Source organism: Pyxicephalus adspersus, chromosome 5 (assembly GCF_032062135.1).
Source record: "Pyxicephalus adspersus chromosome 5, UCB_Pads_2.0, whole genome shotgun sequence".
Classification (NCBI taxonomy): Eukaryota; Metazoa; Chordata; class Amphibia; order Anura; family Pyxicephalidae; genus Pyxicephalus; species Pyxicephalus adspersus.
In genome coordinates, this window is record NC_092862.1 from 84,210,119 (window position 1) to 84,223,935 (window position 13,817).

General features: G+C 39.7%; 1 protein-coding gene across 1 annotated transcript in view; it reads right to left on the bottom strand.

Annotated features, from left to right (window-relative positions):
* Nucleotides 1-1,017: 1,017 nt before the first annotated feature.
* The window catches only part of PDIA4 (protein disulfide isomerase family A member 4), a 57,965-nt gene continuing 45,165 nt past the window's right edge, over nucleotides 1,018-13,817 (bottom strand). Inside the window, exons 8-10 of the mRNA XM_072411971.1 lie at nucleotides 3,597-3,753; nucleotides 2,965-3,198; nucleotides 1,018-1,559 (exon numbers count right to left, since the gene is read on the bottom strand). Of these exons, the coding sequence (XP_072268072.1) occupies nucleotides 1,147-1,559; nucleotides 2,965-3,198; nucleotides 3,597-3,753 (804 nt within the window). The 3' untranslated portion in view covers nucleotides 1,018-1,146. The remainder of the gene's footprint in view (nucleotides 1,560-2,964; nucleotides 3,199-3,596; nucleotides 3,754-13,817) is intronic.

Genomic DNA, 13,817 nt, shown 5'->3' on the forward strand with positions numbered 1-13,817 from the left:
ATGTGAGATAATCCCAGCAGCAGCATGACAGCTGTACATCCCCATGTATAAATCCTTATATCTCTTTCCCTGATTGTCATATAAATGTAAAATTTTCAGGGTACACAGGAGACCCTAAGAGCAGCTACTAAACCAAATTTAAGATGTAACAAGTTGCCAGATATGGGGTCCCAAGCACCCTAAGCAAATGCTAACAACATCTGGGATATTTTCACATTAAGTGGGGGATATTTCAAGACCAGGTCCCCAAATTGAGTTTGCATGTTGGAGACCTCTGGGGGCCACTCTCATGGCAATGAACATTGGGATACTATCAATTGTCTGTGCACCATGGTGCCCCTCAAAGTTCACAAGTACTTGTTACTTCAAGGCTGTGTTTAGGTTAGCAGTCACACATATCCAGCCACTTACCTTCTATGACCCCTAATTTCTCAGAACCAGAGAGATGTAGGGCTCTGAAGATGTAGTAGTAAGAACATGTACCCTTTGGCTATCTGTCACATTAATTGCATTTCTCTGGAAGTATCCATTGCAGAGATTCTTGATTTGTCATCGTTTTTTTGGTGCATGTATGTTATGGTAACTAGAAACATTTCAATTTATTTTAATATAAATTAAAACTATTCTAACTTAAACATCTTTATTGTTTGTTTGCATTGGGGCCCGTGAGTTTTATCCCAATGTCAACAGCGGCCCCCTAATATTGGGGTTGGTAAGTACATCATTTCATAAGAGTGGTTAATAAGGTAGAAGATAGGTTTTGAATTATGTGATAGATTAAAGATATATATAAAAAAAATATTAAATCACATAAAATCTTCACCAAAAATGGTGTACAGATAAATAGAAATATTTGTTTGTTCTAGAATTCTTTACGTGTTTTGCGGCATAATCATCCACTTCCTCAGGAGATCTAGAGGCCAGAACAAGGTCCTTTAAATGGTGGTCCAGGGCAACCTTTTTTTATAGTACTAAAATATAGAGTGTGTGGTTTGAATTACACAATTTAAAACACAATTTTCCAAAAAAGGAAAGAAAAAGGTGTTTATTTCATAACCTAAAATTTTCTAGGTTTACAAGATAATCTCAGTCAGTTTTTTATCAAATATATTTTCAGCAACACTGGTAGTTAAAAGGAAGGCAAAATTATAGTTCTTCATTCCTTTTAAATTTTGAAGCATTTTCCTCTATAAATGTAGACAATCCCTCCAGGTCTCTACTGCTACTTTGGTATTTAACTGGATTTTGTTTATTGTTCTTTTGAGCAAAATATATTGTAGGAAAACCTTCAACTTTGTATTTGTCATTGGGAATGTCATTAGCAGTAGCATCCATCTTTGCTATAACAATATTTTGCACTGATCTGTATTTTTTACCTAGGTCGTTATAAACTGGTTCCAGTGTTTTGCAGTGGCCACACCATGGAGCATAAAATTCTATTAGTATATCAGTTTGTGTATCCATAACAATTTCATCAAATGTTTTTCCAACCACAATTTTTACAGGACCTTTATTGTTTTTTGGTATAGGCTGGGACTTCAGAATCGGCTTAAGTTTGCCTATGGAAACAAATATACATAATTATAAAAATTTGCATACCATTCACAAGATAATGCAATACTAAGCATTAATAAAAAAAGGTAATGAAATGTCTTAAAATTAAAAAATAAACAATATAAATTATATATATATATATACATATATATATATACACACATACATATATATACACATATATATACACATACATATATATACACATACATATATATACACATACACATACATATATATATATATACACACACATACACACATATACATATACACACACATACACACACGCACACCAGGGGAAAAAGGGAGGGGGGCAAAGGTCTAATCTCTTCCAGGTTGAGGTGCAACCCAACATAAGATTGGGTTAAGGTGGTGGTATATGGGCTGCATCCAATAAAACCATGTACTGTTGGATTTAGGCCATAAACCCATGAACATGAGGTGAGCATAATCTCATTTTGGAGAACCCCAGATGTATGGGGTTAGGGTCAAGTCTCCTCCAGAGCAGTGGAACACAGGATTAATGTTAATTAGGAGTCTAAGTTGTGTGTTTTTGTAAAATTGTGCCGCAAGAAAAATACAAGGTTATTTGAAATAATCTGGTCATGGAAAACATTAACTGTCCTTTCAAAGTGGAATCCATTTATTCTGCTTCTGCAGGTAGTACCCTTCCAGTATCCAAGAGGCTGTCAATGAATCTAGGTTTCTAAAACCAGGCACCACGTGGCCTGGGAGGCACCACGTGGCCTGGGAGGCACCACGTGGCCTGGGAGGCACCACGTGGCCTGGGAGGCACCACGTGGCCTGGGAGGCACAACAAGCCTTGCAAGTTCACTGTGGGCCTGATCAACAGTATGCATTAAAAGAGTTTTTACAGTTAGTCTCCATGCTCACTGCAGCTTCCGCCCCAGAGATACCTAATCCAGATGAGAGTTATACCTCAAACTCACTTGCAGTGCCACAATGTTCTTATGCCTGAAGTCTGGGTACGCCAAATCTAAAGGGGGTGAGTGACCCCAGTTTTGGGTGTTTAAAAGATCTCCCAATTAAAGCTCCAGTAGATGCTCTGGCCATTCTAGGTGAAAAAGGTCAAGTTTGGCTGTCTGGGAAGGGTGAAGTTTGAAGAGACGACTGGAGATCAGTAAGGGAGTGTATACACATTGCTATAACAGACCAAGTCCCCAAAACATAAGCTGATTTTCAAAACTACAAGATACAAAAAGGAAATATTATAAAATAATTTAATTGTAATTAACAACTGAAGCTATATTAACAGAAAAAAAAAATATGTTCAATGCATCAGTCTACAATATGCTGCAGCTGTGTCACATTCAGAAAAGCTTTAAATGCACTTCAAATAATATAAAAGGGGGGGGGGGGGAATACTTTGTAGCTGTAAAAACTTACCTTTCTTAAAAGCCATCACAAAGTTTCTAAAAGAATCCAGATCAAATTCATCAGGGTCCATTGTATATTTTTTACCATTTGTGTCTAGAATAGCTACATTCACTTCTTCCCCACTTTCACCTAATCCAAGGTCTTTTAATTCAGAAGCATAGTCATCCTCATTAGCAATTGCAAAAGAGTACTCCCGGAAATCTTTTGCAACATCCAGGACTTTATTTCTCCAGTACTGGGTTGCTGAAAGATACAGTAAAACAAAGCTTTATTATAATTTGTCAACTTGGTCCTTGAAAATTAGCACCCCCCCCCCCATTCCATTGTTCATTTATCAAACATCACATGTACTTTTCACCATTTTTCTGGCAGTTAAAAGTCAAGTGACACAAAGCACAGTTCAGCACCACAAGAACAGGGATTAATCTTAACTATGCCCTGGGGCCACTATTTAAAGAGCACAGCAGGAACTGATTTTAAGAGTAACAAATACTTACAGGCACCATAAGATTGTTATTTTTGAATCCTTGTAAGCTAGGCCAGAAAATAATAAAATTGGGACCCAAACAGAAGATTTAGAGTAGTGATTTATTACATTGAGATCCTAATATTACCAATGACAGTAATTTGTCTAAACTTACCAGTGCGATGGTCAAAGCTAAAATCTACTGTGTAATAAACAACAAAAAGTGGGCGTTTTGTATATCTTTTAGCTTCATTAGAATGTGTTCTGTGGCCAACCAAAGGCAAAGCATGCTTACGGATATGGTCTTCAATATTTACTTGAGTTACAGTATCCTGAAATAAAATTTCAAATAAAATTTCAAATAAAGATAAACTTCATTTTTATTGTCATCACATAAAAAGCAATATATATTATATTTTTCAAACCCTAATGGCAATGTGAGCCAGACTGTAGACCAGCTGCTACAATGGTTTTGTTGAAAAGAAAGTACAAGATGCAGACAAGACCACAGATCACCAATCATTTATACACCTAGTACTAACAAATAAAATGGACATTACTATATATTTTCATTATCACATGCAAATCTTAGGTGTACATACTCCAGGGCAGACCTAGAATGATTTATAATTCCTCCTTACCCTACCCCACGCACCCCTAAGTATACTTGGTCTGATTGCCAACTTGAGCAAAAGCTGCTGTCACTGCATCTTTCTGCCCAGAGCACTGTAAAAGTGAGTAAAATAACTGGTATAAAAATTTTATTTTAGATGCACCAAACCTGCAGCATGTCTAAAAAACATAAAACATCTAAAAAGATTGGCAACTTATCTGAGCCTTATGTGAAGATTCAGAAGTTGAAAGGAGCACTAAATATGGAAACTTTTTTCAAACTTGAGAAGTGGAAATACTCTTGTACAATGCTTTACAACCAAAAGCAACATCCATATGAAAACTTTATCCTTGAACCAAGTGTAACAAGATATGGGAGTGTATCACTGGGTCACAAGCAATTTCAGTTTTAAGATATATGTTCATTTTTTTAGAAAATTTTACATTTTAAAAAAGGAATCAGAGAGGGTAAACAAATAACAGATTAAACATAAATAACAAGATGCAGAATTACATAACACAATCATAATACAAATACAGTGGAACAGGTATCCAGAAGCCATGCAAAATATCAAACACATGTAAACCAACATAATTGCAGTGTGTATATGGAAACAAGGAAGAAAAAAAAAGGAGGGGAAAGAAACAAGAGAGGAATATGATGAGAGGGAGAGGTAGACCAAGGAGGGGAGAACGGGAAAAAGGGCGGGACCCAGGACCAATATTAAAACAGATTATGTCATGCTTAGATGAAGGAAGAGGAAGAACCACAACAAAGAAAAAGGAGAAACAAATTAGAGTCATTCAGTAAGTAGTGAGCAATCCAGGATGTCCAAACATTCTGAAACACCCCCATTGAACCGTTGAGCTTGGACGCTAAGAGTTCCTTAGTAAAATACTAGGTGACCTTGCATTTCACTTGTGCTACAGTAGAAGTGCTAGTGAATCAAGCATTCACAAGGGTTTGTTTAGCAGCAGTAAGGACAAAGTTGAAGAGTTAGGTTTAGTGCTTCATACAGCCCTGCGGTTTTAGGAGTAGCAACCCTTTTTATGAATCTTTACAGACTTCTCTCTAGAAGGGTATAAACAACATTGTAAACACCAATCAAAAATCGCCTAATACAGGGACAAGAAAACCATATATGATAAAGAGAGCCCACAGCTCCACATTAACGAAAGCATAGATTAGATGTGCCCTAAATGTGATTAGATGTGTGCAAAAGTTCCTGTAAAAGTGCTAGGAGTGTGGAAGGCAGGTCAACAATATGTTCAGACAGGCCCCAGACACGTAGATTAGAGCCACACGCATTGTTTTCGGCATCCTCTAACTTGTAATGTAAGGTCTTGAGTTCTGATTTGAGAGTCAATATCTTCCTCTTTCTAATGTGAAAGAAGAGGAGAAATTTGGTACCTCTGGGTCAGGCATAGGTAGTTTCCAGAAGAATGAGGTGAGTATTCTAACTCATCTGAGGAGTGCCAGCTGGTCACTGGTTGCAGAGCTGCAGGGGGGCCTGGCTCTCTGTAAGGCTTTTAAGGTCTTATGCTGCAGCAGCGTGTCCTATGACTTTTGGAGTGCTGTGCCAGTTTCAGTGCCACTTTTTGTCCAAGGAATCCCTGAAGGGATACTGCAGGCTCTCCCAGCACACCCGTGTCATTAGAGGGACTGGCGGGCGCTATATTGGATTGCAGCCTAGCAGGAGCTGCACAGAGTTTAGCCTAAAGCTTAGGCTCAAGTAAAACAAGAGAACAAAAATGACAAATAAAACCCCTTTGGAAAAAAAATTACAACATCTATGACTTCCATACCCGTAATGTGTCCAAAGTCTACATTCTACCTCCATCTTTCACTTAAATTGCGGGTGGGGGGGGGGGGGGGGATTGAGGCGTTTGTAAATGGGAGGGTTGTTAAATTTACACCCATGTGCAAAATGAGCAGGCAGAAACCTCCTGGGCTCTGCGCTCCCAATACAATGAAACCATCAGACAAAGGTGGAAATATTAGAAATACTGGTTTCTAGTTCTATGAACAAAGAATGGTATAGTCCAATACCAAATGAGGTACCAAAAGAATTTTTTAATACATTTTACATCCTAATACTCTAAGCATTTCCTTCAGTCATCATTGATGAAAATAGAGTTTTTTTTGTAAAACACCCCATCAGAATGACTTTTTATGGCCTCCCAAAAGTGCATAGGTTTCCAACTTTAAAGGATGCCTGATCATGTCAGGGATCAGCTCGATTTCTTTAAATGCTATAGACCTATATTTACAACCTTATGTTATGTGGTGGCTAAAAGACATCATAGTAGGTTAGGTTGAAAAAAGATATAATTCCATCAAGTTCAACCACTATGGAAATAAACATATCTGAGATATAAAAACCTTATAGGACATAGTTGGTCCAGAGGAAGGCAAAAAAACCCTGGTACAATTTGCTTCAACAGGGGAAAAAAATTCCATGACGCAATCGGATGTTCCCAGAATCAACAGTCACTTATATTTTTACAGTAAAAAATCCCTTCCTTATCCAGAGCTTAAACTTCTTTTCCTCCAGATGCAAAGAGTGCCCTCTTGTTCTTTGTAATGATCTCAAAGTGAATAATGGGGAAGAGAGTTCTCTATATGGACCGTTTATATATTTTTACAGGGTCATCATATCCCCCCTTAAGCGTCTCTTCTCAAGGGAGAATAGATTACTAGCTTTAGATATTGCAGCTTGGCATTGCATGCTGGTATTAAGTCTAATCTACCAGAACACCCAGATCCTTTTCCATTTCTGACTCCCCCAAATGTATTCCCCCTAGACAGTATGAAACATGCATGTTGTTAGCTCCCAAGTGCATAACTTTACATTTATCTATATTAAATGTCATTTGCCACTTGTCTGCCCAATCAAACAGTACATCCAGGTTGGCTTGTAGATTATAGACATCCTGTATGGACCTAATTCCATTACATAGTTTGGTGTCATCTGCAAACAAGGAAATGGTACTTTTAATCCCAAACTTTATATCATTTATAAAGATGTTAAACAGTAAAGGTCCCAACACTGAACCTTGGGGTACACCACTAATAACCTTAGACCATTCAGAGTATGAATCATTAATTACAACTTCCTGGATGTAGTCTTTAAGTCAGTTCTCTATCCATTTACAGATTTACTTTTCTAAACCTATTTACCCTAACTTGCATATTACCCGTCTGTGGGGTACGGTGTCAAATGCTTTAGCAAAGCCCAAGTACACCAAATTAACTGCTATTTCTATCACTTATAGAATTATTTTCTAGCAGAAACTCCTCTATGTGGTTCTTTATAATACTCTCTAGGACCTTTCCAACTATGGACGTTAAACAAACTGGTCTCTAGATACCAGGTAATGACTTTCCTGCCTTTTTGAATTTAGGAACCACATTGACCTTACACCAATCCATCGGTACCTTGACAGTGACTAAAGAGTCTCTAAAAATTTAAAATAATGGCTTTGAAATAACCGAGCTCAGCTCTTTGAGGATACATTGATGTAATCCATCGGGTACTGGTGCTATGTCAAACTTAATTTTGCCCAACTGTTTCTCAATCATAACAATTTTGAGCCATTGTGACTCATTTAAGGCAGTGATATTGCTATTATGAATTTGGACTTGAGCTCTGCCATTTTCCTTTGAGTACACAGAGCTAAAAAAAAAAAAAATAAAAAAAAATCTGCCCTTTCTTTATCCCCAGTTACCAAGTCAAAGACATCATTTAGGGGGCCTACCTGCTCAGATCTGATCTTTTTGCTAATATTATATTTTAAAAAATTGAGGGGGTTTGCCTTACTTTACTTTGCAATCTGTCTTTCATTTTGAAGTTTTGCACATTTTATCTCCTTTTTACATCTTTTGTTATACTCTTTCAAGTTTTCAAACCATGAAGGTGATCCTCTATTTTTAAAATTTTTTGAATGCCCATTTCTCGTTCCTTATGGCTTTTTTATCAGCTGTGGGCCACATAGGTTTTAATTTTAGCCTCCTAAAAACGTAATACCCATTGGGATATATTTCAGTGTGCTTTTGTAGAACAGACTTGAAACATTCCCATTTCTGTTCTGTGTTCTTTGAGGACAATAATATCTCCCAGTTCAAGTCACAGAGAGCCGCCCTTAATTAAGGAATATTTGCTCTCAAAATGAAATGTTTTTATCTTTCCTGTTTTTGCTTCCTGTTTAAAACTTACATTAAATGAAATCATATTATGGTCACTGCTACCCAGATTCTCTTTTATATGCACTTTTGTTATAAGCTCTGCATTGTTAGAAGGAACTAGGCCCAGCAGAGTATTATTTCTAGTTCGGGTTTCTATAAACTGTACCATAAAAGTATCTTGTATTAAATTCACATATTTCCTCCCTTTTGCTGTTCCTGTAGTGCCATTACTTCAGTCAATGTCAGGGTAGTTGAAATCTCTCATGAATAAAACACTTTCACTTTTTGCTGCCTTTTGTATCTGTGCCAGTAGTTTAGTCTCTATTTCTTCCTTAGCATTGGGGGCCTATAGCAGACTCCAATAATTTTTTGTGTGTTATTCAACCCCACATTCAACTCCACCCATAATGCCTCAACGTCATTGCTTGTTCCATCTGCAATTTCTTCTTTCACATTCACTTTTAGATCACTTCTAACATACAGACACCACCATCCCTTTGATTGACTGTCTTTACAAAAGAGAGTATACCCAAGAATATTGACAGCCCAGTCATGTGAAGAACAAAGCCAGGATTCAGCAATGCCAACTAAGTCAGAATGCTCCTCACACATTAAGGCTTCCAACTCCCCTATTTTGTTTGCCAGACTTCTAGCGTTGGTGAACAGGCTCTTTAAACCACTGCTGCTATTACTGCCGTAGCCCTCCCAACTATCCCCAATCCCTAGCACAGCAGACCCCCTTTCATTTAGGTGCAAACCATCTCTGGCATACAGGCTGTACCCCAATGAAAAGTCAGTCCAGTGCTCTATGAACCCAAACCCTTCCCTTTTGCACCAAGGATTAAGCCATGCGTTTAGCTGTCTAAGCTCCCTCTGCCTTTCCTGTGTGGCGTGTGGCACAGGCAATAATTCAGAGAACAACCTTGGAGGTCCTTTCCTTTAACTTGAACCTAGTTTTTTAAACTGATTTTTAAGAATCCTCCATCTTCTGTCTATTCTGTCATTGGTTCCAACATGGACCAAGACAGCTGGGTCATGCCCAGCCCCTCCTAGCAATTGTCCACTCGGTCCACCACATGCTGAACCCTGGCACAAGGGACACCGCAAACCATTTGGTTGAAGGGACCTGGGTGACAAACTATTCTATCAGTACTTCTGATCATAGAATCCCCTATGACAACCAATTGTCTTTTCCTTCCTGCATTTCCCTCCCCACTCCTACTAGATGGGCTGCTCTCCCAGCTGTTAGGGGTAGCAGTAACATCTAGAGTTGCCACCACTGGGTCTGCCACCTACACATCTTAACATAATTTTGCAAATATGTTAGGGTGCTCAAACACACTCCAGATATGTTAGGGTGTCCCCACCACTCCCTCTAACTACAGTAACCCAGCTACCTACATGTTCAGCATGGTTAACCTCTACACCAGAGGTCAGCAAACTTTCTTGGCCACCAGGCCATTTCAGGGGTAGGCAGGAGCACACTAGGTTGGACTCTCCCTCGAGTCCCGCCCTAATTGCTCCGACCCCCCACCAGGAACGCCACCTGAAGGGAAATCCCTCTCCTCTGCAATGCATATGGAGGAGAGGAAATGTTCCCTATTTACCCCGGCGGCGAAAGTGTTAACACCAGCCCCGGTAAATAGGGAACGGAACCACAACATGGAGGCTCAAGAGACGCATGCGGCTCCGTATCTGGCCTAAGGGCCGGAGTTTGCCGTCCTCTGCTCTACACCCTCAACATCTAAGCATTAACTACCTGCTCAGTCAGCAGAAGGCCCCTCTCAAGGTGATTGACAGATTTCAGTGTTGGAATGCACTTCTCCAGCTCTCTAATGTGAGATAGCAGAAGGGCGACTTGCTCACATCCGTCACAGCGGTACTCACCTAGGAGCTTTTTCTCCATTTGAGCATACAAATGGCAGACTGATCCAAACTTTCCACCTTGCTACCATTCATTTTCCCAGGTACAATGTTTGTTTACAAGGATTTATAAAAGTTTACTTACAGTTTGTGGTTACTAAAAGGATTTAACTCCGTTTGTTTTTAAACTCCTGTGTTTTCAAACTCCAATTGATTCCAAGCCACTTGTTTCACCAGCCAAGAGTGAGCAAGCTCAAGGTGCTAAAACTTAAATCACCTGTGAAACCTTGACTACTCCCCTTTAGAGGTCAGCAAGGAAAAAAAAACTATTTAAAACAAGCTAGGGATTTACGTGTGCGCATAATGTTAGCTCAAGGTGTTGGCGCTATATAAATCCTGTTTATTAATATTAATAATAATAACGGTTGCAGCTGCTGGTCATCTAGTTGTTTTGCGGACATATCTATGTTTGTAACCTAAGATGTTCTCCTTTTAAGCTGCACGGATTCCAGCAAATCTAAAATAGATCTCTTCAGTTATTTGCTGTTTGCTAGTAAATGTTTTGAATCCTGGACCAGATCCGTTCCAGGTTTGATGGATCACCCAGATTTACTGTTGAAAGCATATTCTCTCCAGCCTTGGGAAGCTTTGATAAACCAGGCCCAATGAGTCTACCATAATGAACTTTTTCACAATATTCTATATGGAATTTTGGGCTTTTATTACCCGTAGGCCATAATCAGCAAAATGAAAAGAAACAAATGCCTAAAACATATCACTCGGTGTAATGAATTTATAAATTATAGGAATAATTTTAGGAGATGTTCTCATTTTTTAAGATATATATGTGTGTGTGTGTGTTATAAAATATATTTATACATGTTCCAACCAATTTTTCAATGTGGAATACATTGTAAATCAATCTTTACTCCTAATTCAAATTTTTTTTCAAATGTTATCCAATGAATAAAAAGTCTATATAAAGTATAAAGTAGGTGAAAATGAAAATATAGCACACAGTCTCTCAAATCTAAGAGTTGTGTTTCAAGGTTTTCATAATTCTTTCTGGTCCACAACTTTATGAAAGAAGGAAAAAAGAAAGCTTCTGTAGAGAACATATTCAATCTAATAAATTTACCAGTAGGTCAAAGCGACATGCTGTAGGGATGAAGGCCTTGCAAATAATGTAGGGTGAATGTATTAATTGGAAAGGATGGAAAAACACCTACTGTAGTATGTAAGAAACCAGAGCCTTGGCAGAATTGCTAGGTAAGGACCAACATGCAAAAAATGCACAAAAATGGCTTAAAAACAGCAAAACATGGAAAGACACAGTCAGAGTCCAACCTGAATCAAAGACCTGCAGGGGGCCGCGTCCAAAAGATGGCGGCATAGGAGGCTAGCATTGTGAACTCCTGTCGCCTTGGGAGAATTTGTGTAATACCATTCAGTGTCTTATTTTGCAGCATGGATGGACACCAAAGCAAAGGGAACCCAGAAGAAGGGAGAGGCAGGCAGAGGAAGCGCAACATCAGGGCTGGCAAACCTCTTCTCGGCCGTCCACCATACCATGCGAAACCAGGTCACAAAGCCGTGGCCCAGAATAGCCTTTACATCCACAGCCTCTGAGTACACCACTTTCCCTGGAGCAGGAAAGACAGGGTTCCTTGTTAGAGAGCTCATATATACCTTGCAGAATGGATAACTCACCCACCTCCAGGGCATCCCTATCGAATGGTGACGATAACTGGGACTGGAAAGCGCACCTTAGAGAACTTTCTACCAGGTATGACCTTGAATCTAGTATTGGTAAATTAGAAGCAAGCTGTAAATCAGAATTTCAGTTTTTTCCCTGCTACACACCAACACCTTCCCCACATGGGCCTTTTGTCTGGGAGGGAAAATTTTTAATCCCATATTAGACCTTAACTCCACGGGTGAGAGCTTGGACCCCCTTGCTCGTCTGGTGACTCCTTAACCTTATCCTTCCCCCTACCTTATTTCCCTCACCTTCCCTGACTCCCCTTTTGGTGCGGGTTCATGGTTGTTCCTGCCCCCACGCCTTCCCCGTTACATTTTATACCAGCCTCGGAACATGTGATCCTAATGTCTTCCCAAACACAGCTCGCCAAACCCTTGAAATTGTGCACCCTTAACGTTAAGGGTATTAAAAGCCCTATTAAACACTCACAGCTCCTCTATGCTCAGCAAAAGGCGAAAGTACAAATTTTGATCCTCCAACAGACCCATTTCCAGGCTAGAAAGACCCCCTCCCTCCACAACCGCTTTTACACCTCATGGTTCTACAACTCCAACCAGAAGTCTAAAACAAAAGGAGTCTCCGTAACGTTCCACAAAACTCTACCAATCCAGATCATAGACCCTTTACCTGATCCTCAGGGCAGATACCTGTTCAATAAAGTCTCCATTTGGGACAAAAAGTTCACAAAAGCTTCCTTTTATGCACCTAACCTTCAGCCATCGGCAACTTCCACTCAATTTTTAGACATACTGAAGGAATTTGCTGAGGACACGTGGTAGTTGGGGGGAGATCTTAACTTTGAGCTTGATCCTCACATAGATACCTTCTCTGGAAAACGCCTATTCCCTAGTTGAGGTTAAATACCTTCCGCTACAAACTACAGGAAGTTAGATTAATAGTTGTTTGGCACACTTTGCACCCGACATCCAGGGACTATACCTTTTTATCAAACCCACACCACATGTATTCCCGCCATGACTATATATTGGTGAGTCACCCAGTAATGGACTGGCATCTCACTGCCTCAATAGATTCCTGCCCCAGGTCCGATAACTCCTTTGCCACAATGACTCTTCATATCCCACAGGCAGGCTCTAAAAATTGGACATGGAAGTGTAACGATTCCTTATTTAAAGATGAGCTCTGTGCAAAGGCTGTCCTAGACACAATTACAAATTTTATCAGGGACCACTCCTCCGACCCTACCTCACTACCCATACAATAGGGGGATATGAAAGCAGTTATTCAGGAAATTCTAAACCAGTAAGGAGCTAGACTTAAAAAAATTAAGAGCACAGGTAATCAAATCCCTAAATGATAAGATCAGGTCCTTAAAACATCTTCATAAACAAAATATGTCTTCTGACGTACTTTTGGAGCTAAACGCTGCCAGAACCTGTCTCCTCAAACATCATGACCTAGCACATCAACGCCACCAGGACCGCTTTCGCAAACTAATCTATTAATATGGGGACAAATGTGTGAAACTGTTAGCTAGAGGGCTACATCTGTGGATGTCGGCCACGTATGTTCCCTCCATATGCACAACAAAGGGAGAAATGTCCTCCATCCCTGCAGACTTTCAGCAAGTTCTAGTGTGACCTATATCAAATGTATCCCAATCAGGTGGCCCTTGCTTCCCTGCAACGGTATATAGAAGAGACGGCCCTCCCAGAATTGGATTCAGAAGAAGCTACCCAATTAGAATCCCCATTAACTGAGGAAGAGGTCTCAGAAGCTATCAAATCTACACTAGCAGGTAAAAGTCTGGGTCCAGATGGGTTTACACCACGGTTCTATAAACTTCGTACACTCCAAATCGTCCCCTTTTTAACCAGAGTGTTTTCCTTTATTTCGACTGACACACCCTTCCCGCTAAAAGGTTTTGAGGCTCATGTCACCGTCCTGCCAAAACCAGGAAAGGACCACACACACTATGCTTGAATTACAGGCCTATCTCCCTAATCAATGGA